Consider the following 21,021-nt stretch of genomic DNA (forward strand, 5'->3'; position numbering starts at 1 on the left):
TGGCCCTGCATCGGCCGCTCTACCTGCCCACGCCTTCGAGGACCCAGCCACACGCTCTGGCTCCAGTCCACACCCCATTTTCCCACAGACCTCAGGGAACACAGTGTCTCCACAGTGAGCACATTGGGAAACAAAATAGTTCTCTCTCGAAGCCAAGGAAAGAAAATAAACCACAGAAAACAACAATTAAGAGCTGTACCGAGATCCTGGAATTGTAGAGCTAGAAAGATCACCTAAGCAAAAGCACTCCTTTTTTAAATTAAAAATAAACATCTTTTTTTCTTTTCACAGAAGCAATACTTGTTTATTGTAGAAAAATCAGGATAAACCGATAGGCAAAAAGAAAAAATTTGAAAACCTTGTGGTGTGTCACTCAGAGGTGACAAATGTCCGTATGCTCAGCCCTCTCAGGCCCCTGTGGCCACAGACAGGTCATGTGCACCTGAGAGCTGCTCTATATATGACCTCTGAACAACACATGGTAAACTGCACCTTGACGCAGATGATAGAGCCCGGTAGTGGGCTTGCCAGGCAGATTTTAAACATCTGAGCTGATGTTGGGATTGTCAGGATGGTATCCTTGGAGGGTAAGAGGCTGGGGTCCCCCACAGCCTCCTAGAATTCACCCTGGACAGGCAGAACCAAGTATGTCTCCCATTAGGCAGTGAGAAGAATCGAGAAGCCATGCTCTCTGAGCACTCCCAGCCTGAGTCTCCCCTGGTATACTTTGCTGAGACCATCCTTTTTGTATTTAAGATAGGAGCCTCAGATCTATACAGCAGAGGACTAATTTCTGCCAAATCTCCAAGCTGGTCGCCATGAGATGCCACAAAGCACCAACATACACCTTTTTCTATAGAGGTGTGGTAGTTACAAAAATAAGATCATGAGGCATGTACTATTCAGGAACTCAGTAGCTTTATTTAATGATATAGTGCACACAGGCTTTTTCCATAGGCATGATTGACAGCAGAGTCTTCAGCCCGGAACAGATTTTGCACAGGTGTGCCATAATTTATTAACTTCATCTCCTACCACCAGCACTGTGATAAGCAACCTTGTTTTCCCTATCTTTATTTCTTAGGATGAATTCCAAGGCTTCTGATACATAGTGGTTTTCAGAAAGGCCATGCCAGCGGTGTGTGAGAGCCTGATTCCCAAAACCCCATGGCCAGGACCAGCTGGGAGGTCTTAGCTTCTCTGGGCCTCAGTTCCCTCATCTGTAAATGGGTGTGATAATAGACAGTAGTGGCCACCCCACAGGGGCTTGAGGACAAATAAGTTAATCCGCAGACAGCGCTGAGACCAGCTCTTAGCGCCGCGGGTGCACCCTGGGGTGTGTGCTGTGGCTGCTGCTGCTTTCAGTTCCCTTGTTCGTGGAGGAGGAAAGAGCTGCAGAGAGCCCAGGTGAGCAGCATGAGGTCACGGAGTTGGTGAGGCAGATCTGGAAGAGAATTCTGCTACCCTCCACTGCTGCTCCAACACGCTTCCAGATCATTCGAGCTGTGTCCTTGTGGCTGTCATTTACCTTCATGCATCATTATTTCCAAAAACCTGGGGAGTGGTGAGGCAGCCTGGGCCTCTCCCACTCCCTTCCTCAGCCCCTGCTCATTCCTCTCTGATGTGGAAATGACAGTGGTCACCAGCTCCCTCTCTCACCAGGATACACTGTAGTTAGGAGGGTGCCCCAGCCGCACCCGCTCCCGTTCCCACCATCCCCTTCCCTGACTTGCACAGGGCAAGCTGGAAGCAAAAGCTCTGTGTCTGCATGAGGCTTCCCCCAGCTGCAGTCCCAGCGCGCCCCTGCCTAAATGGAAATGAAGCTACTCCCCAGTCCTCATTACGCTGGTTTTAGGTCATTCCTAGGGAGAGTCAATCCGTCGGCTGCTCAGGTATTTTTAGATGAAACATAAGTGGCTCAGCAATTAAAGGCTATGACATACCTGAGGTGTCGGCCCAGCCAGGATGCATGGAAGAAAAATGGATGGCCGGGTGCCCTTGGGCCCACCACTCCGTCAGAACCACTTGCTGTCTCTGGACAGGAGCGAGGGGGTGAACAGGAGAGAGGAGACGCCATTAGGTGAAGGGCAGGAGAAAAGCCCTGCCCAGCCTGGCTTATCTTACACTGGACTCTGCAGCATGTACAGCCACTTGATGTCACCCTCCTCCAGAATCAGTCTTTACCCAGCATCCCCGAGCAGGACCTAGCAGGTCCTGCCCACTCCAAAGGAGGCGAGAACAAGCAATGAGCGAACCCAGCAAAACGCTGAGAGAGAAGGAACAGCAGACCCTCCCCCATGAAATTACACCGCTCAGCACCCAGGTGTTCCTCATCCACAAGGTGCCTGGGTGACTATTCTTTGCTGCTCACTGAGGGCAGGGATGGTACCTGTTCTGTTCACTGCTGGACCTCAGGCCCCCAGCACAGACTGGCATAGAGTGTGTGTTCAGCTAATATGGGAATTAAGGCGCGGCACGGTGGCTCAAGTCTGTAATCCCAGCACTTTGGGAGGCGGGCAGATCACCTGAGGTCAGGAGTTCGAGACCAGCCTGGCCAACATGGTGAAACCCAGTCTCTACTAAAAATGCAAAAATTAGCTGGGTGTAGTGGCGGGCACCTGTAATCCCAGCTACTCAGGAGGCTGAGGTAGGAGAATTGCTTAAACCCAGAGACGCAGGTTGCAGTGAGCCTATATATATATATGTGTGTGTGTGTGTGTGTGTGTGTGTGTGTATGTATGTATGTGTATATATATATATATATTAATTAACTCCTTCCTTAGGCAGACTGCAGCAAATGTACTGGACACAGAGAATACATCAGTTATAGACAATAAAAATCTTTAAATCCTCCCCTTTCCCAGCTGCAGTCACGCTATTGCCCCATCCCAGGGTAGTTTGATCATGCTTGGCAAAGAACTCCATCTCTGGGCCTCATTTACAAGTGGATGGTTTATTCCCATGTCCTCTGGGAAAACTGTAAAGAAGTGCCGGTCTTTCAAATGTCAGGATTTGGAGTCGTGAGATGTCATTCACCAGGATTTGGTCCGGGGTCAGGGAGCAAAACTGGGGCACACCCGGGACATACAAGCGGAAGAAGTGGAGGTGCAGAGAGTCTCAGACAGGGCCACCTTCGGAAGGCACACAGCACCGACAAGGAAGGCGGAGGGTGCTGGCAGCCTTACAGACAATGTGGGCGCCCTACCGGGTGAATTTAAGGGCAAGAACTGTAAATATGGAAGTTATATATATCCGGCTTTTAAATGTAGCTGTAATAAGCAGAGATACAGCAGTACAGGTTGAGCATCCTTCATCTGAAATGCTGAGGCCCAGAAGTGTTTCAAGTTTCAGATTTTTTCAGATTTTGTAATATCTGCATATACATAAGGAGATATCTTGGGGATAGAACTCAAGTCTAAACACAAAATTCATTTATGTGTCATATATGCCTTCACAAATAGTCTGAAGGGAATTTCATACAATATTTTTAAAATAATGTGCACGAAACAAAATATGTGTTCATGAAAAGCATCAGAAAGCAAAGGTGTGGGATTTTCCACTCGTGACATCATGTCGGCACTCAAAATGATTTGGATTTTGGAGCATTTTGGATTTGGGATTTTCAGATGAAGGATGCTCCATCTGGAGAAATCTACTTTCTGTTCAGAGTAGTCAAGGGTTCTGGACTGTGGCCCCTTCCCTCCCTCAGAATCCAATGTGCAGCCCCTCCCAGTGGGCCTCCAGGGAGCCAAGAGCTGCCCAGAGGAGAGAGGAGGGACCACTCGCCGCCCTCATTCCCTCTGAGCAGCACAGGGTAATGGATCCCCCTGCTGGGATCCTGTTCGGTGTGGGTCTGAGGAACACCGAGAGGAGATGTCGCAGCTTTGCGGCTGCTCCCAGGATGCTGCTGAAAGCCCACCTGGGTCTGAGCAGAGCTGTGCTCCCCAAAGGGGAGCCTCTTGGTGAGGGAACATTTTCAGGTGCTGCATGAACTACTAAGGTCCAATTAATGTGCATCCCAGAGTAAGCATCCCTTGGAAAAGGGCCCACGCAGCCTGTGGGTAAAATGCAGTCTCGGGAAATCCATCTCACTGACCTTGTTTTGTGCATAGACCATAGTTCCATCAAATGCTGTTCTTTCGGACTGGAGATCATCGGTGTTCAGTTTCTGAACCAACATTCCTCCTGAGGAGACGGTTATCTGCAATAAAGGTAACAGAGATTTACAAACTAAAGCCTGTGACCCCTTCCACTCTTCACCCTCTGTGGAGCAGTGCTTCTTGCTGTTGTGACCAATGACCACAAAATTAGTGGCCTGAAGAAACACACGTATTCTCCTACAGTATTCTCCTACAGTATTCTCCTACAGTATTCTCCTACATGTATTCTCCTACAGTATTCTCCTACATGTATTCTCCTACATGTATTCTCTTACATGTATTCTCCTACATGTATTCTCATATGGTTCTGGAGCCCAGAAGTCTGAGGTGGGGCTCATGGGCTAAAATCCAAGTGTCAGCAGAGCCACGTCCCCTCTGGCGGTTTCAGAGGAGACTCCATTCCTTGCCTTCAACTTCTAGAGGCTGTGCCAGCACTCCTCGGCTCACAGCCACGTCCTCCACCCTCTGCTTCCATGGTCAGTTTTCCTCTGAGTCCCGCCCTCCTCCTTTTCCCCATAAGGACCCTTGGGACTCCATCGAGCCGATGGAGGATACTCCAGGACATGCTCCTCATCCCAAGACCCTGAACTGAACTGCAGCTGCCAAGTCCCTTCTGCTATATAAAGGTGACACAGTCACAGGTTCTAGGATTAGGATATGAACGTTGGGGTGGGGGGTGGCAGGGATCATTATTCTGCCCACCACAGCAGAGAGAAGGCAGCCTACATTAACTGTCTTCTTCCTGCTTTCTCCCAGTTTATGATATTTCAACCCGCTGGGGGAGAACAGGCTCCAGTAGCCAGTCCCCTCCCCTCTGAGCAGGACAGTCCTCAGAAATAGCAGCACCACCCTGACCTGAGCGCCCCACAAGCCGCCCCGGCCCTTCGGAGGCCTCCCTCCCCAGTGCTTTGCCGACGCCCATGTGACAGCCGGAGTGGGGGTCGGGGGTTGGGGGAGTTCAGAGAGGGCTGGGGTCTGAATGTGCTCTTGGCATGCCTCTGCCTCCCTCTCGGCCCCCTGACAGAACTGGGGTTTTGCCGTGGATGTGGACAGAATGGCCCCCGTAGGGCAGCCTGGCAGCAAACCTAGGCCCACTGACTTCCTATCCGGAGCAAAGTCCATTACCATCAAAACATCCCACAAGGTCACCTCACCACTCGGGGGTCGTGTTCTTTCTCCAGCACAGGGATCAGGCCGGTCGTGAGAATGTACACACCTGAGGCAACACACAGCATCCCGTGAGGGGGCAGCAGGAAGCCCCACTCAGGGGGTCCTGCAGGACTGATGTGGGGCCCATTGGCCCGCACCTGCGCCCTACAAGAGGGCAAGTGGCCCCCTGAGGGGCAGTCCCTCCTTCCAAGGATCCGCCAAGCCAAATGTTCCTTTTCCCAGGACTGGAAGAAAGATGACTTAGAGCCTCATGTACCGACAGGAAAAGATGTCCATGCTACAGGAATACAGGAAGGGAAAAAGAACACTGCCAAACAGTAGGTGGGCCCACTTTGCAGAAGGAAAAATGCATCTATATGTCCAGTCTGTGCATAGAAAAACATGAAGATGAAATTCAGCAATACCGCTAAATTAGGTCTCAAGGGTGGAATTCAGTAAAACTTTTCCTTCCTTTGCTATACATTTCTGCACTGTTTGGATTTGAGTATTTTTACAGTGAGCATATAACTTTATGGTTATTTCTTCAAGAAATATACATATAACATTTCTAATGGAATGAGAAAAACATTGAAGTGTATTTGACATGGAAAGACATTCCTAATATATATGGAATGAGAAGTTACAAAACAGTGGGAACAATACCATTCCATTTTGGTGAGGAAAGATGTGTCAAGATGAAGAGAAAATGTCTGCAAGGATGAGTGATGCCCTGAAAGGTTAAAAATGCTCATCTCTGAATGGTGAGATTATCGTTTCTATATTCTTCTTATACATGCCTGTATTTTTTTAAACAATGAATGTTTATTACTCTGTGTTTACAAAAAAGGGAGAGTTTAAAGCCCCTCACCCCAAAGTGAGGCAGGAATCAAGTTAGGGGCTTCAAGTGACGAGCCCTGGGCTCTTTTGTGGGCTATGCCACGGAGTGTCTGTGTGACCAGCTCTCACCACAACTTCCTGCACCACCTGCGACGTGGCCTGCATCCAGCTCGCAGGAGCTGCCTGGCATCGTGGGAAGGGTCCTGGAGGCGGATCCAGGGGCCTCCCTCTGAACCCTGGTCCTGGCACTTACCAGCGGTGTGACCGTAGGCAAGTACGGTGGCATTTTCAGGAGATAATAGCTGACCAGCCCACCCCACAGCATCAGAGGGGCTTGTGGTGACATAAAAATGTATGCATGTCCTGTGAGGACTGGAAAGTTCTCTGGGCAGGCCTCCTTTGTCCTGCTCTTGCTGCATTATCATTTGTGATTCTGAGTTGTGACTTTCATCCCAGACAGCATTCTTAGTTGTTCACAGCCCAATTTATTTGGAGGAGCCTGCCTTGTTCGTATTTGTGGATTTGTGAAGTCTCCTGAACCCTGGGTCACTAACAGCTGTTAACCTCCAGCCAGTGGTCTTGGACTTCCTTTGTATTCGCCGCCGGTGGCTTTCTCTGTGATTTAATTTATGACAAGTAGAAAGGACTTCTGCCAGAAGCGATCTGCCACGTCGGCCTGCCCTGACGGATTGTCATCAATGGCTCTTGTGAGGAAGGGAAATGAAAGCTGGCAGCCGGGCTGGCTCTGCTGCCTGCCGAGGGCACCTCCTCTCTCCTCTCAGGACGGCGAGAGCTTGGGTGAGCCCCTTGGCACCTGTCCTCCCTGCCTGGGAGGTGCTCAGCTCTCATTCCCAGTCACCTGCAGGAGGGCTGGCTGGGTCGCTTGTCCCTGCCAAGTACTGTCTTGTCTAGGGGACCGCCAAGTAGCAGGTGCTTTTTAAAACACAATAATAATCTGCTAAAATAATACACAATATGTAAGTATGTATGTGCATACACATATGTGTGAACACATATACGTGGGGGTATGTGTGCATATAGATAACCTCTTATTGAAAGAATTAGAGTTATAGAATCCCAGTGAGGTTCAGTGACTTATCCAAAGTCCCAGCAAGTTCAAACAATGTGGAAAACAGATGGCGCATCTCCCTTTTCTTGAGTCACGCAGCCATGCTGCATGCCAACCAATGCCAGGGAGAAGGAAGGTACCCATTCTGCAAGTCATTCTTTCCTCAGTGAACATGGCACCAGTTGCTCCCTGCCCAGCTCACACAGATCCAAACGGGCCTGTCATTAACACGTGAGCCAATGTCAGTTTCCTGCCCCCAAAGTCCTTCAACACTCTGGTCCCCACTGAATTAAGCAAACAACTCCTCAGCCTGGTGCAGTGGACTTCTTTGGGAAACATGCCCCATTCCGTCTTTTTAGGGGTAGGCCCCAAACACATCCTGTTCATAACAACAACACACACATAACTGAGTCTTCGCCCTGGGCCAGGCGCTGTGTTTGTCCCATGTGGCCTTGACCCCATGGGCAGATGGACTGGGCCAGGGGGGTGACACCTGGTCCAAGCTGTCCCAGCCAAACTCTCCCTACAAGAGTGTAAAAATGGGATGCTGAATGGAGGACAGGTGACTCAGTGGCGGCCATATGTGACCCAGATGCAAGGAAAAGCAGAGACAGAGAGTGAACGAAGCACTTGTGATAAGAGGCCATGGACAACAGTCCCCGGGAAGCAGAAGGTCACCTCAGCGGCTGACAGGTTCTCCTGTCCTGTCCCTCGCCCTCCCAAAGCCCAGCTGTGCCTCTGCCATTGAGTTCTATGAGGGCTGCCCTTGTAGCCTATTGATAAATTATTTTTTTGTTTAGTCTTCCTATGTGGGTTCCTGTTACTTGTGACCACACAAACCCTAAGACACTTGGCTTACCTCAGTTAGGAAGTCCACCAGTTCTCCCAGGATAACCAGCTACCCTTTAAAATAAGAATGTTTCCTGGGCGTGGTGGCTCACGCCTGTAATCCCAGCACTTTGGGAGGCTGAGGCGGGCAGATCACTTGAGGTCAGAAGTTTGAGACCAGCCTGGCCAACATGGCGAGACCCCATCTCTACTAAAAATACAAAAATTAGCCAGGCATGGTGGCCCACAACTGTAGTCCCAGCTCCTCGGGAGGCTGAGGCAGGAGAATCGCTTGAACCCGGGAGGCAGAGGTTGCCGTGAGCTGAGATTGTGCCACTGCACTCCAGCCTGGGCAACAGAGTGAGACTCCGTCTCAAAAATAAATAAATAAGAATGTCTCTGGATAGACACAGGTAGGGCATTGTTATAAATGGTTAATGGGTGCTTTTAGTCATTCATATCTTCTTGTGAACCAGGTCAACAACTTCCTTTCCTCTAAGACTTCCTATTAATATCAGGGACATTTGGGTGATTTAAGGTTTTGATGAGAGAAAAAGAGATATTTTAAAGTACAGAATCCCATGGGAGGGCAGGCCTGGGAGGAGGGAAGGCACCTTCAGCTACTGCAAAAGTTGCCCAAGGTTAGTCCTGCTCCCAGTAATAAGGAAACTAATTCATTATCATTATGACTCATTAGTATTTTTAATTTACACAATGCCTTTCTTCCAAGGAACTCATTATGTCGATGGATATTCATTACGGGAAAGAGATCTGGGAGTGGAATTTATGTTGGACATAGTCTTCTAAATATGGCAACAAGAACTTTTATGACATGGGTACATGACTCGAAGCAAATCTCTCTATCAACTAATTAAGAAGGGAGGTAAAACTGTGTCGAGCTCAGGTGATGCTGAAGGAGATGCTGTGTGTTCTTAGAGCACTGTGAAACTCACGTCTGCATCCTCCAAATACTAAATTCATAGTGTTTCTGAAATTATGATATCTTGAGTATGACATTTTTTTTTTTTTTTTTTTTTTTTTTTTGAGACGGAGTCTCGCGCTGTCGCCGGACCGGAGTGCAATGGTCAGATCTCAGCTCACTGCAAGCTCCGCCTCCCGGGTTTGCGCCATTCTCCTGCCTCAGCCTCCCGAGTAGCTGGGACTACAGGCGCCTGCCACCTCGCCCGGCTAGTTTTTTGTATTTTTTAGTAGAGACGGGGTTTCACTGTGTTCGCCAGGATGGTCTCGATCTGCTGACCTCATGATCCGCCCGTCTTCGGCCTCCCAAAGTGCTGGGATTACAAGCTTGAGCCACCGCGCCCGGCCGAGTATGACATTTTAATAGCATTAAAGATAATCATTTTTAATGAGAAAAATATATCTCAATTTGTAAATTTAGCAGAGGAAAACTGATTGGCATTTCTATTAAGAAACCTTCAAAGCCACCTTGAATTAAAGCTACTTTGGTTACTAGCCAATGGGTTATGTGCTTCCATCCATGCTACTATTTGCCAGAGAAAATCATTGTCCTGCTGTCCCTGGGAAGTTTCTGGTGTTAATTTTAAAGGAGCAGACAGCTGCACTGGTGAACACCATTTGGTACTTCTTTTGTACGGTAACAAAAACACCCCATAGTGAGCCTGGAGGGCTCACACACTAATTTCACACATTATATAAAGATGATTTCAAAGATCACATTACCTGCAGAAGACTGCAGAACAGAGTCCCAGAGGAAATGAGCTATTAGAAGACATTCAAGGCACTGGCTTCTTATGGGGTATTCTCGGTTTGGGCTCAGAGAGTCGTTAGCATGAGTCAGGCCTTCCCCTTTGCCCCCTACCTCAACTCATCCCCGCCACCTTATCCAGTTCCATGCACTGAACAAGTATTTATCAAGGGCCTGCTGAGTGCCAGACCCAGCGCTAAGTACTCAGGATACAGACTGAGGGCGCCCTGCCCTCTCAGTGCCCACCAGGCATTCCCAGGCATTATACTATGTGACAAACCTAACTCATGGTCAAGTGCTAGACTGCTGTGGGTACATGGGGGGGGGCGGAGGAGGTGTCAGGTTCTGCATGAACTATGAAGGGACATTTCAGCTAAGACCTGGAGAAGAGGAGGGAACAGGCAGGTAGTGGGCTGGGGATGGGAAGGAAGGCTGCAGGTATGGAGCACAGCCTGTGCAAAGAGGCCCTGAGGCTGAAGAGTGCAACCAGGGCAGCTGCAGCCGAGTGAGCACAGTAGAGGGTAGGGCAATGTGAGGCTGCAGTCTACAAGGGAAATGCCAGAGACACTCACCTCATATGAAACCAAGGAGTGACTTTAAGCAGAAGGAAACAGATTTGCATGTATAAGGACCACTCTGTCAGCCTTATGGAGGAAGCTTCTGTTGGGGAGGTAGGTATAGGAGGGCACATAGGGCCCCATATTACTCCACTGCATCACAGTGACCTCAGTGGCTTGGGCAGAGTGGTCGCAGTGGAGCTGAAGAGCAGGAGACAGACTGGGGACAAGTTGTACAGGGAGTCCAAAGGCATGATCACTGCTTGGATATGAGAAGTGAGGGGGTGTCAAGGACGAGCGGTGATGGACACGATGCTGGCCACTGGGGTGGGGCCCATTACAGGAGCAGACCAGTGAGGGACTAAGGGCTCAGTTTTGGACACGCTGGGTCTGAGGTGTTTGAGATCTGGACCTGGAATTCAGAACAGAGATCTGGGCTGGAAGGGGGCCCTTGGGAGCCAGGCACATGATGGCATTGGGGCAAGGAAGAGATCCCAACAGAGTGTGGGAGGAGGAGAAAGGAGGGCGCAGGATTGGTCTAGGAGGGATGCCAACATTTAAAGTCCCCGCTGACATGCTGCAGCTGGCTAAGGAGGCTGAGAAGGAGCGAACCTCCGAGGGTGGAATCACAGGCGGCTCAGAAGCCATCGCGCCACGGCAGTGTGGACAGCTGCGTCCAGTGCTGCCGATGGATGTCGTAGAGGTGCGCTCTCCAGACCAGGAATATCAGGGTCACAGGTGACCTCAGCACAAGAGTGGTCAAAGGTCAGGGAGATAAGCCGACTGGAGTGAGCTGCAGGATGCCCGGGACTCGGGAAGCATGAGAGGCTGGTGGAGGAAGTGCTGTGGAGGCTTTTCTCCAGGGCCTAGCCAGGTGACTGACGTCACCCCCTGCTGTCACAGCCACAGTGTGGGGGGTCCTGTGTGCTTCACTGAGATGTATGAAAGAAGCTGCTTTACCGCAGGGAGAACCCGAGTGTGGGCCCTTGGGCCTCAGCTCATTAAAAGGACAAAAGTGCTTATTTGGGGTTTTGTTTCTAAAACTCCCCAAATGAATGCTTGTTACCAGCTTGCCTTTAAAACACTCATCAAATCCCAGCCAGGTAATTAGATATGGTCCTGGCCCACAGGAGGACTTGGATTTGGAGCCGGTACTCCTAGGCCAGGAGACCTAGAAGGGCAGACACCACAGAGCCTCGAGAGGGCTCTACATCGCCATGGAGCTGCCAGAACGGGGTACACGGCGTGGCCCAGGAGGCTCAGCTCTGGGAAGCTTTTGTGTCCTGTCAAAAGCATCTTCCATGGCTGGCAGAAAACCAAAAATCAATGGGAAAATGATCTCTGACTTCTGAGTGTGTCCATTCTCTCTCCTTAGGAGGGCTCCCCGGTGCAGCTGAAACCAAGAGTCTCACCTGGGGCCCTTCTAGGGGCCGAGGGGAAAGGGGGTTTCTAGGAGCTCCAGACTCCACCAGCCTCGCCTGTGGCCTGAAATCTGCCCCCACCTCAAGCTGAGGACACAGCCTCCCCAACAGCAGCTCCCTTGTTACTGAGGACGAGCACCAAGAAAGAATCATAATGAATAACATGCTTCTTATGACGGAAGACTCACTACATGCCAGGCGTTGAGCTGAAAGTTACAATGCTTTCTTTTTACTTGTTCATGTATATATATAATTTGCTTAAACATAAAGTAAAATGTCTGTGCGTGTGTGTATCCACAGTTCTGAACTGTGACAGATGCAGAGTTGTGTAACTATGCATTAGACTGTGGTGTGATTCAGAACTCTATCACCCCAGATGTTCCCTCACAGTCACTCACACTCCCTTTGTAGTCACACCCTCCTCCTGCCCCTAACCACGCCCTAATCCCACCCCTTCAGCCTCTGACCTCTTCTTAGCCCCCTAGGTTGCCTTTTCAAGAATGTCCTATAAATGGAATCATACACTCTGCACCCCTTGGGGTCTGGTGTGACTTTGGCTGGTGCATCTAAGAGTCACTCACATTGTTTTGTACATTGACATTTTGTGCCTTTTTTTTTTTCCTGAGACGGAGTCTCGCTCTGTCGCCCAGGCTGGAGTGCAGTGGCGCGATCTTGACTCACTGCAAGCTCCGCCTCCCGGGTTCACACCATTCTCCTGCCTCAGCCTCCAGAGTAGCTGGGACTACAGGCGCTCACCACCACGCCGGGCTAATTTTTGTATTTTTAGTAAAGATGGGGTTTCACCGTGTTAGCCAGGATGGTCTCAATCTCCTGACCTCACGATCTGCCCACCTCAGCCTCCCAAAGTGCTGGGATTGCGGGTGTGAGCCACCGCACCCGGCCCATTTTGTGCCTTTTCATTGCTGAATCACATTCCGTTGAATGGGAGTGCCAGTTTTTCTATTCACCATATATCTGGCTGACTCCTGTTTGGGGCAATTAGGAATAAGCTGCTATAAACATTCGTGTGCATATTTTTGTGTGCACACAAGTTATTTCTCTTTGGTTAAATAATTACAAGTCTTTTTATAAATCTTATAAACCTATAAAAGTAGCACCATCCCCATTTTACAAAACGGGAAAGGAAGGCGTGGGGAGGTTGAGGATGTTCATACAGAGTCAGGTAACTGGAGGAGCTGGACTACTACCCTGCTCAGTATAGCCAGTGTGACTGAGCACCTCCTGAGAGCCAGGTGGAGTCCGCCCTCAGGGATCCATCTCTGTGCAAGAAACCCACCCATGAGCCGGTGGCTTCACTGAGCCATGACAGGCACACAGAGGGGGCCGTGGTGGCCCAGAGGGGAGCATCTGACCAGGCTCAGGGGGAGGAATGTGTCCAGCAGAGTCACAGAGGAGCAGTACAAGTTAGCCAGGTAGGGGACACTCCAGGCAGGGGAGCAGCAGGACAAAAGCATGGAGGTAGCACTGCCAGTGACAAGTTCCAAAACAAGAGGCTGACTCCTACAGAGTCCATGTAGGAAAATAATGGGAAATACATTTGGACAGGAGGTAGGGTCTGCTAACAAAGGACTTTAATTCCAGGTTAAGGAATCTGCATGTTAAAACATTAGCTGCCATTTCTACAGTGCTATTTCCCAGGCTCTGTGCCTCTCTGGGAGCCTTGAAGGTTTGTGAGCTGGAATGAGATCTTAGGAACAAAACGGTGCATGAGGATAGCTCAGGTAAAGGTTATTGACAAGTAAGAATGCCTGGCACCAAACGCATGTCCTGTCTAAGGAGGCATTCTGCCTTGGAAGCACTGTTCTGTTTTCCTCTGAGTCTCCGTACCAATCTCCCTTCATGGATGAAAAGAGAGCTTTACCACATGATTACTGAAATTGTGTATGTGTCTAATTCCCCCACTAGGCCAGCAGTCCCTTCCATTTCTCAATCCCCATAACTGGCCACAGCATCTGGCATAAAATGGGCCCTTTATAAATGTTTACGTAACAAGCCAGGCGCGGTGGCTCATGCCTGTAATCCCAGCAATTTGGGAGGCAGGTGGATCACCTGAAGTCAGGAGTTCGACGACCAGCCTGACCAAAATAGTGAAACCCCATCTCTATTAAAAATAAAAAAATTAGATGGGTGTGGTGGCATGCACCTGTAATCCCAGCTACTCAGGAGGCTGAGGCGGGAGAATTGCTTGACCCCAAGAGATGGAGGTTGCAGTGAGCTGAGATCATACCACTACACTCCAGCCTGGGTGACAGAGCGAGACTCCATCTCAAAGAAAAAAAAAAGTTTATGGAACAAATAAGGTGCCTTTATTCATTAGGTATTTTGATTAGTAAGTAGTTATCGTATTAAACTCAGGTGACCCATTTTCAAAGAATTAGAATGTAAAAAAAAAAAAAAAAAAAAACCCTTGTGGCAAATTATTGTTCAATATTCATTCTCTGCTCGCCACCTCTGTGGGAGAAGTATACTTCTCTGATGCTTGATTTGGAGCTCTGTGAAATGAGTTGCTTTGATTAACTGGATTATCTGCTGATTTCTGGATTGGTTAACTGGATATCATATCCAGTTAATCAAAGGGGCTTGGATGCAAGCAGAGGCTTGGAATTGCTCGCACACCTGGGCCTCTGCCATTGCCCTGAGAATATACCTTGGCCAGAATATGCCTTGGTCCAAGGAGGATGCAAGATATTTGGCACATACTCCATACCAAACCTGCAGCTTGGAGACACACAGCTGAGCCCAGCTGAGATCAGCCCGCCCCACAGATCTGCAGAAAGTCAGCAAAAATGCATGCTTATCATTGTACACCCTGAGATTTTGGAGTTGTTTCATAGCAATAGCTGACCATACAACCCTACGCTAAAAAAATGCCCCCACCATAATTTTGTTGTCCTTTGTTTAGGAAGTGAGTCACAGACTGGTTTTAGACTACCTCTGAGCCTCAGTTTCCTCATTTGTAAAATCTGTAACATGGTTATGAGACTGAATGAGAGAATCCAAGAAAAGCCTTCAGTGCAGGCTGCAGCACGGGGACTGTGCTCAGTATGTGCTATTGCTATGAAGGCGTCTCTGGACCTGGGGTCCCTGTGTCGAACAGCAGCTCTCACTAGGTACTGGGATGTGCCTGAGGAGGGTGCCACGTTAACAGAACGTCAAGCAAAAACACTCTCTGTCTCCCGACATACGTCCTTCCAAAGTGACCTCAGGCGAACTTCCTCGCCTCCTGCCAAAGAGCTAAGGCACCACTGCCTGTTTATCACAGTCAATTAACTGGTGACGCAGCTGTCCTGGTGGAGACAGAATCAGTGTCCTCGTCTTGTGTCCTGTGGTGAGAGAGGCTAAGATGCGGGTGAGAGTTTTAATCTGCTAACGCTAGGCTGTGGCAGGCTGCCAGCAGGGCACTTAGCTCGGCCTCCCCGCCCTCCCCCTCCCATCTGTCTTCACTCCTCATGGACTCTTAATGCCACTGAATGCTAACAGGCAAAACGTATGTGACTGGAGGAGACCCGAAACAAAGGGGTGAGAACAGCCACCCAACAGAAGCCGTCTCCTGCACCGTCTTCCCCTCCATGGCTCAACTGCGCATCAGCCGACCCAGGGCAGCTCGCCTTTGTCCCTCAGTAAAATAAACTATGAAAATCTCTCCAGGCCCCACCCGCCTCCGCAAAAGGTTCAGAATTATTCTTTCCAAACTATCTAATTCATACACTGTGATGTCTCAACAAAGCCGTGTGCAGGCGTGGACGCTGAAGGCATTTTGCATTTAACTATTCGACCAGCTTCAAGACCCTTAGGATCCGGTGATAAATCCTGCGAATGCGGAGGTTTACGCTCTCCTCACAGTATCAGGAACCTACTGGTGTTTGGCTGGAGACTGCAAATGTTTCTGACGGCTCATATGAATCTTAGAAAATAGAAAACAACCTATCCCACATTACATAATCAGGCCAGGAAAACATGTTTCCTATTAGAAAGGCAGCCAGCAATTTCCCAGGACTCAGACAGGGGTCCAGGATTTTTGTCTGGCCTGCTCCTGCTGAGGAACGACAGCACTTGAACCTCTCTGTATCTCCTTCTCTCTCAAGCAAAGACCCACGGAGCCGCCCCTCTGTGCTGGCACAGCCCCTTCGTCTATTGTACCATTTCTTTCACTGGAGAGAGGATGAGTAAATATCAAAGCCCGAGAATTATTACGCTTCTCAGAGAGGTTGGAATGATCAATAAGATGCTTCTAACACAAACAGGAAATGAAAATTCAGAGATAGCAAGGTCTTTAGAAGCAGGCTGGATCCTTACAAAGGTGCAACATAACCAGCTGCATAATCAAATAGTCCCTTTAGAGTCTCTCAAGCCTGTCCACATTCCCAAGCAAGGCCAAGGTCCCCAGATTACCCTCCTTTTCATCTTCCAAAACCTTCGGACTTCTCTGAGAGGTGCCCCCAACCCCAGCCCAGCCTCCCCTGGCATAGCTGGTCACCCCCTCCCAGTACTTCTTAGCACTTATTTGTGATAACACGGTGAGGGGGTGAGGGAGGACATGCCGGCATGGGTGGAACTGTGCACTGGTAATGAACAAGGGTCGTGGAGGAAGTCAGACCGAGGTTCACATTGTGGCTCCTCCACTTGACCTGAGGCAAGTGAAACAATCTCTCTCAGCCTCAGTTTCTTCATCTGTGATGCAGGAATACCTCCATCATAGCACTAAATTTTATATATATATGCAACTCTCACTCATGGCCAGGCCACAGTGAGCACTTAGCAGAATTTTGTCAGATGGTGGGTGGATGGATGAGCAAAAGAGCTGGCTTCATCCTGTGAGGTCGCACAAAGCCCAGTACTTGGAAGGACCCTGCATCTGGTTTAATGCTCTGTGGTCGCTGCATTGAAATCCTTAATAATTTTTGAATGTGGAGCCTCGCACTTCCATTTGGCGCTGGACTCTGCAAATTATGTAACCAGTGCTGCGGAACAGTGACTCGGGGGCCAGCCGTGACACTCTGGGAGTCTCAGCGGTCCCATTGAGTTATGAGCCAAACTCTAGCATGACTCCACATTTTGGTACTTTTGGTAATGGCAGCAAGGATACCACATTTGGAACAAAGTCAGTGATGAAAATATTTTGTACTAAACCTGTGCCATTTCACACAAGCTTCCAGGTATTTGTTTTGAAAAATGCAACCTCATCACTGGGGAGAAGGCATCTTACCACTCCTAGCCTTTCTTTCCTTGAGAAGAGAGTGCAATTAGGGTGAGTTCTTTCTCTCTTGGACCTTCTTCCATCTGCCAGGGAGATGGAGCACGTCTCAACAGTAAATTTAGGCTGGGTGCAGTGACTCACACCTGCAATCCCAACACTTTGGGAGGCTGAGGCAGGAGGATCACTAGAGGCCAGGAGTTTGAGACCAGCCTGGGCAACATAGTGAGACCCCCACCTCAACAACAAAAAATTTTTAATTAAAAAATTAGTAAGGCATGGTGGTACATGCCTGTAGTCCTAGCTACTTGGGAGGCTGAGCTGGGAGGATTGCTTGAGCCCACGAGTTCAAGGTTGCAATGAGCCATGATCACATCACTGCACTCTAGCCAGGGCAACAGAGCAAGATCCTGTCTCAAAAAAAAAAAAACAGTAAATTTAGTAAATTTGGGGACAATGAGCGGGGCTTGCTCAGTTCTGCTCCTCCCTTTCTCCCCTTTCTGGGGAAGAAGAGAAGGGAAGTTCCAGGTGACTAGGTAGGTGAATCCTTCTAATTCTTGGGTTCCAGATGAGGAAACCCATTTGGCTCTTGCAGTGAGCCATGCCTTTCGACCAGCCTTATCAGTAACAATAGTGATATGTTGGCTTTCAACTGTTATTCCATCGGCTGACTCAATCTGTTCAGTTATTGGTTTGGAATAGGGTTGCTATATATTGGACACACTCAATGACTCCAACAACCACCCAAACCCTGCCATCCATCTTGTGACCTAGAACAATACTTAATTAAAACATCCCCCTCATTACAAGGAAGTAGGATAGGTCCAGGGAAGAGTGTTAGATTCATTGCATCTCAAAATTGAAAGGCCCCTTGGCTCGAGAAGGAGAAACTCCAAGGAGACTAAAAGCATGGTACATTAGTTGTCAATCTCTAGTGTGCACCAGAATCATCCAGAAGGCGTGTCAAAATGGATTTCACTCTTGGCCTCATTCCAGAGTTTCAGATTCTGTAGATCTGGGTGAGGAATCTAAGAATGTGCATGTCTATCAAGTTCCCAGGTGATGCTGAGGCTGCTGGTCTGGGAACCCCACTTTGAGAGCCACTGGCCTGATATAAAATGACTTCACTCTGCTATTACAGAGCAGCAGCCAGAGTCCAGGTATCCTGTGCTCTAGCCAATGCCCTTCTCGGTCCATCTTCTTGCCCATTGGTTGCACCTTCCTCAGCCCTAGCTGGAAGTTCCCTTGGCTGCAGTTTTTAGATTTGCACTCAACACTTAAGGTGAACTTGCTCTCCTCTTCAAAATAATGTCTATAAAGAGCCTAGAGCTTCCTAGGAAAAAAACACTTCAATACTAAGTATTTCTGGCACCAAAACCTATTATAAGAAACATGAAAACAGAAAGTGTTTTATGAAGAAAAATAAGTACAATTCAGGATAAACTTAAAGCAAATGTCATCAGCCCAGGACCAAAAACCCAAAAAGTTGGTCAATTTTTTTTTATCCTTTTATGGTACATTCTATGTTTATTTTGCTAAAACCAAATAAGAAAACTTCTTGTACTTACCCAGAGTATTGGTAGCAAGTTTTTTTCAAGTCCATCTTCTGTGAGCTCTCTTTTATTGACCATGCAACCTGCATTATTGATCTAAAAATTATAGTTCCCATTTCAAAATAAAGAAAAACAGGGCCAAAAGACCTACTTCCATCCCCACACCTCCACTACCCCAGCCCCAGCTCCTTCTCAACTTTCAAGTGACACTGACAATTTGCTCAACTGATTCTGCACTCCAAAGCCCTTGCAGGAAAATACCACTTGTGCAGAGGACTCAGCCACAGAACTGTGCAAAGATCGCCAAGTGAGACAGCTGGGCCAGGCAACCTAATTCATGAGAGAGTGCTCTGGAAATTCATCTAGTTCAGAACCGTCCAACAGAAATATCTAATCTTAAGATTTCTAGTAGCCACACTGAAAAGGTAACAAGAAACTGGTAAAATTAATTTAATAAGATTTTAAACCAAATGTATCCAAAGTAGCATCATTTTAACATGCAATCAATATAGAATATTAATGAGATGGCATACATAATTTTTTTAAGGCTTTGAAACCTGCTAATTTATACACTTACAGCACATCTCAGTTTGGACTAGCTACATTTCAAATGCTTCACAGCCATACTGGATAGCACAATTCCAGACTCTGGAACAACATTTTAGAGCACATCAGAAAGTCTTTGGATAGAAAAGCAACTTAGCTCAAAGTGGAATATCTGGGAAGAGCATACTGGGACTCTTTCTATCTGAGTCCACCCAGGCTCTCTGTGGAGTTTTGTGCTAATTATGTTACTAAAAGATTTGCTTGTCTGTAGGAGGTATTCTTTTGGATGAAAAGAGCTTCTAATTTCAATACACCAATCCCCAAATCTACAGAACTGAGAAATATTTATATACAAATCATCATTTTATAAAACATGGAACATGTCTGTCCTCCCACAATACCTACCCAGTGGATGGCCCCTACCTTTCCCCACTAATCTAACCACACGGGTCTCCTCTTAAATCCAATGAGTAAAGTTGATTCCATGAACAGGCCCAAGCATAAAAGAGTCTTACTAAGATTATTCCATAAAGACACGCAAACATACATATCCGTCCACATCCACAGACGGAAACAATGGCCAACATGACTTTATTCTCCACTTATGTTTACAAAGCTCACTAGAACATGGAGTTTATGTTCCTGCTTGAAATTTTCAACAAATTTCCAGATTTTCTTGGGATCAGACAAGTCCACAATGTGCAGAAAAATGTTCTAAATTAGAAAGCAAAATAAATAAATAAATAAACCCTTTTTAAAAAGATATAAACTAGCACTTTTAATTTTTTAAAAGTACATGATTTTTTAAAAGCAAATACTTTGAAATGATATAAAACGGAAAATACCAGTCCCACTCCTCAAAAATAAACCATTGTTCACAGTTTTTTGTGAATCATCCAGAAATATTTTAAGCATATACTATATATACTATATATATTTTAAGATATATATATATATATATTCCACACAAATAGGATCAGACTATGCATTGTTCTACATCCATCTTTTGCACTTAACAATATGTATTTTAGTTTTTGGTGGTAAAAACAATTTTTACTTATTTATTGTGATAAGAATACTTAATATGAGATCTAGCCTCTTAACAAAATTTCCAGCATGCCGACTAGGTACAATGCTGTACAGTGCACCTCTAGAGTTTATTCACCTTGCCTAACTGCAACTTTGTACCCTTTGATAGTAACTCCACACTTCTCCTTTCCCCAGTCCCTGGCAACCACCATTCCACCCTTTGGTTCTATGAATTGTGAGTACTATGGATACCTCACATAAGTGAAATTGTACAGTCTCTGTCTTTCTGTGCCTGGTTTATTGAACTTAGGTTAGGTCCTCCAGGTTCATCCATGTCATTGCAGGATTTCTTCTCTTTTAAGGCTGAATGATATTCCAATGTGTGTATGTATGGACCACATTTTCTTTGTCCATTCATCTGTTGATGGACATTTAAGCTGTTTCCACATCTTGGCTATTTTGAATAATGCTGCAATGAATATGGCAGTGCTAATGGCTCTTCAGGATCCTGATTTCAATTCCCTTAGATTAGTACCCAGAAGTGCAATTGCTGGGTCAGACGGTAGCTCTGTTTTGAATTTTCTTTGAGGAACCTCCATACTGTTTTCCATAGTGGCTCCACCATTTTGCATTCCCACAAATGGTGTGCAAAGGTTCCAATTTCTCCACAACCTAACAAACATTTTTTGTCTTTTGTTTTTTTAACAATAGCCATCCTGAGAGGTGTAAGGTGATATTTCACTCTGGTTTTGATTTGCATGTCCCTGATGACTACTGACATTAAAAGTATTTTTTCATATATATATTGGCCATTTTTTTTTTTTCTTGAGAAAAAGAGTGCCAATGCGCTCTGTCACCCAGGCTGGAGTACAGTGGTGCAATTTTGGCTCACTGCAACCTCCGCCTCCCAGGTTCAAGCGATTCTCCTGCC

General features: G+C 47.5%; 1 protein-coding gene across 1 annotated transcript in view; it reads right to left on the reverse strand.

The window, feature by feature from the left end:
- The window catches only part of DHRS12 (dehydrogenase/reductase 12), a 40,747-nt gene that overhangs the window by 8,008 nt on the left and 11,718 nt on the right, over positions 1-21,021 (reverse strand). Inside the window, 6 exon segments of the mRNA XM_002808146.4 lie at positions 1,944-2,034; positions 4,097-4,201; positions 5,315-5,376; positions 18,531-18,548; positions 18,551-18,611; positions 19,683-19,775. Coding sequence (XP_002808192.3) covers positions 1,944-2,034; positions 4,097-4,201; positions 5,315-5,376; positions 18,531-18,548; positions 18,551-18,611; positions 19,683-19,775 — 430 coding nt within the window.

Source organism: Macaca mulatta, chromosome 17 (genome assembly GCF_049350105.2).
Source record: "Macaca mulatta isolate MMU2019108-1 chromosome 17, T2T-MMU8v2.0, whole genome shotgun sequence".
In the NCBI taxonomy this organism is placed as follows: Eukaryota; Metazoa; Chordata; class Mammalia; order Primates; family Cercopithecidae; genus Macaca; species Macaca mulatta.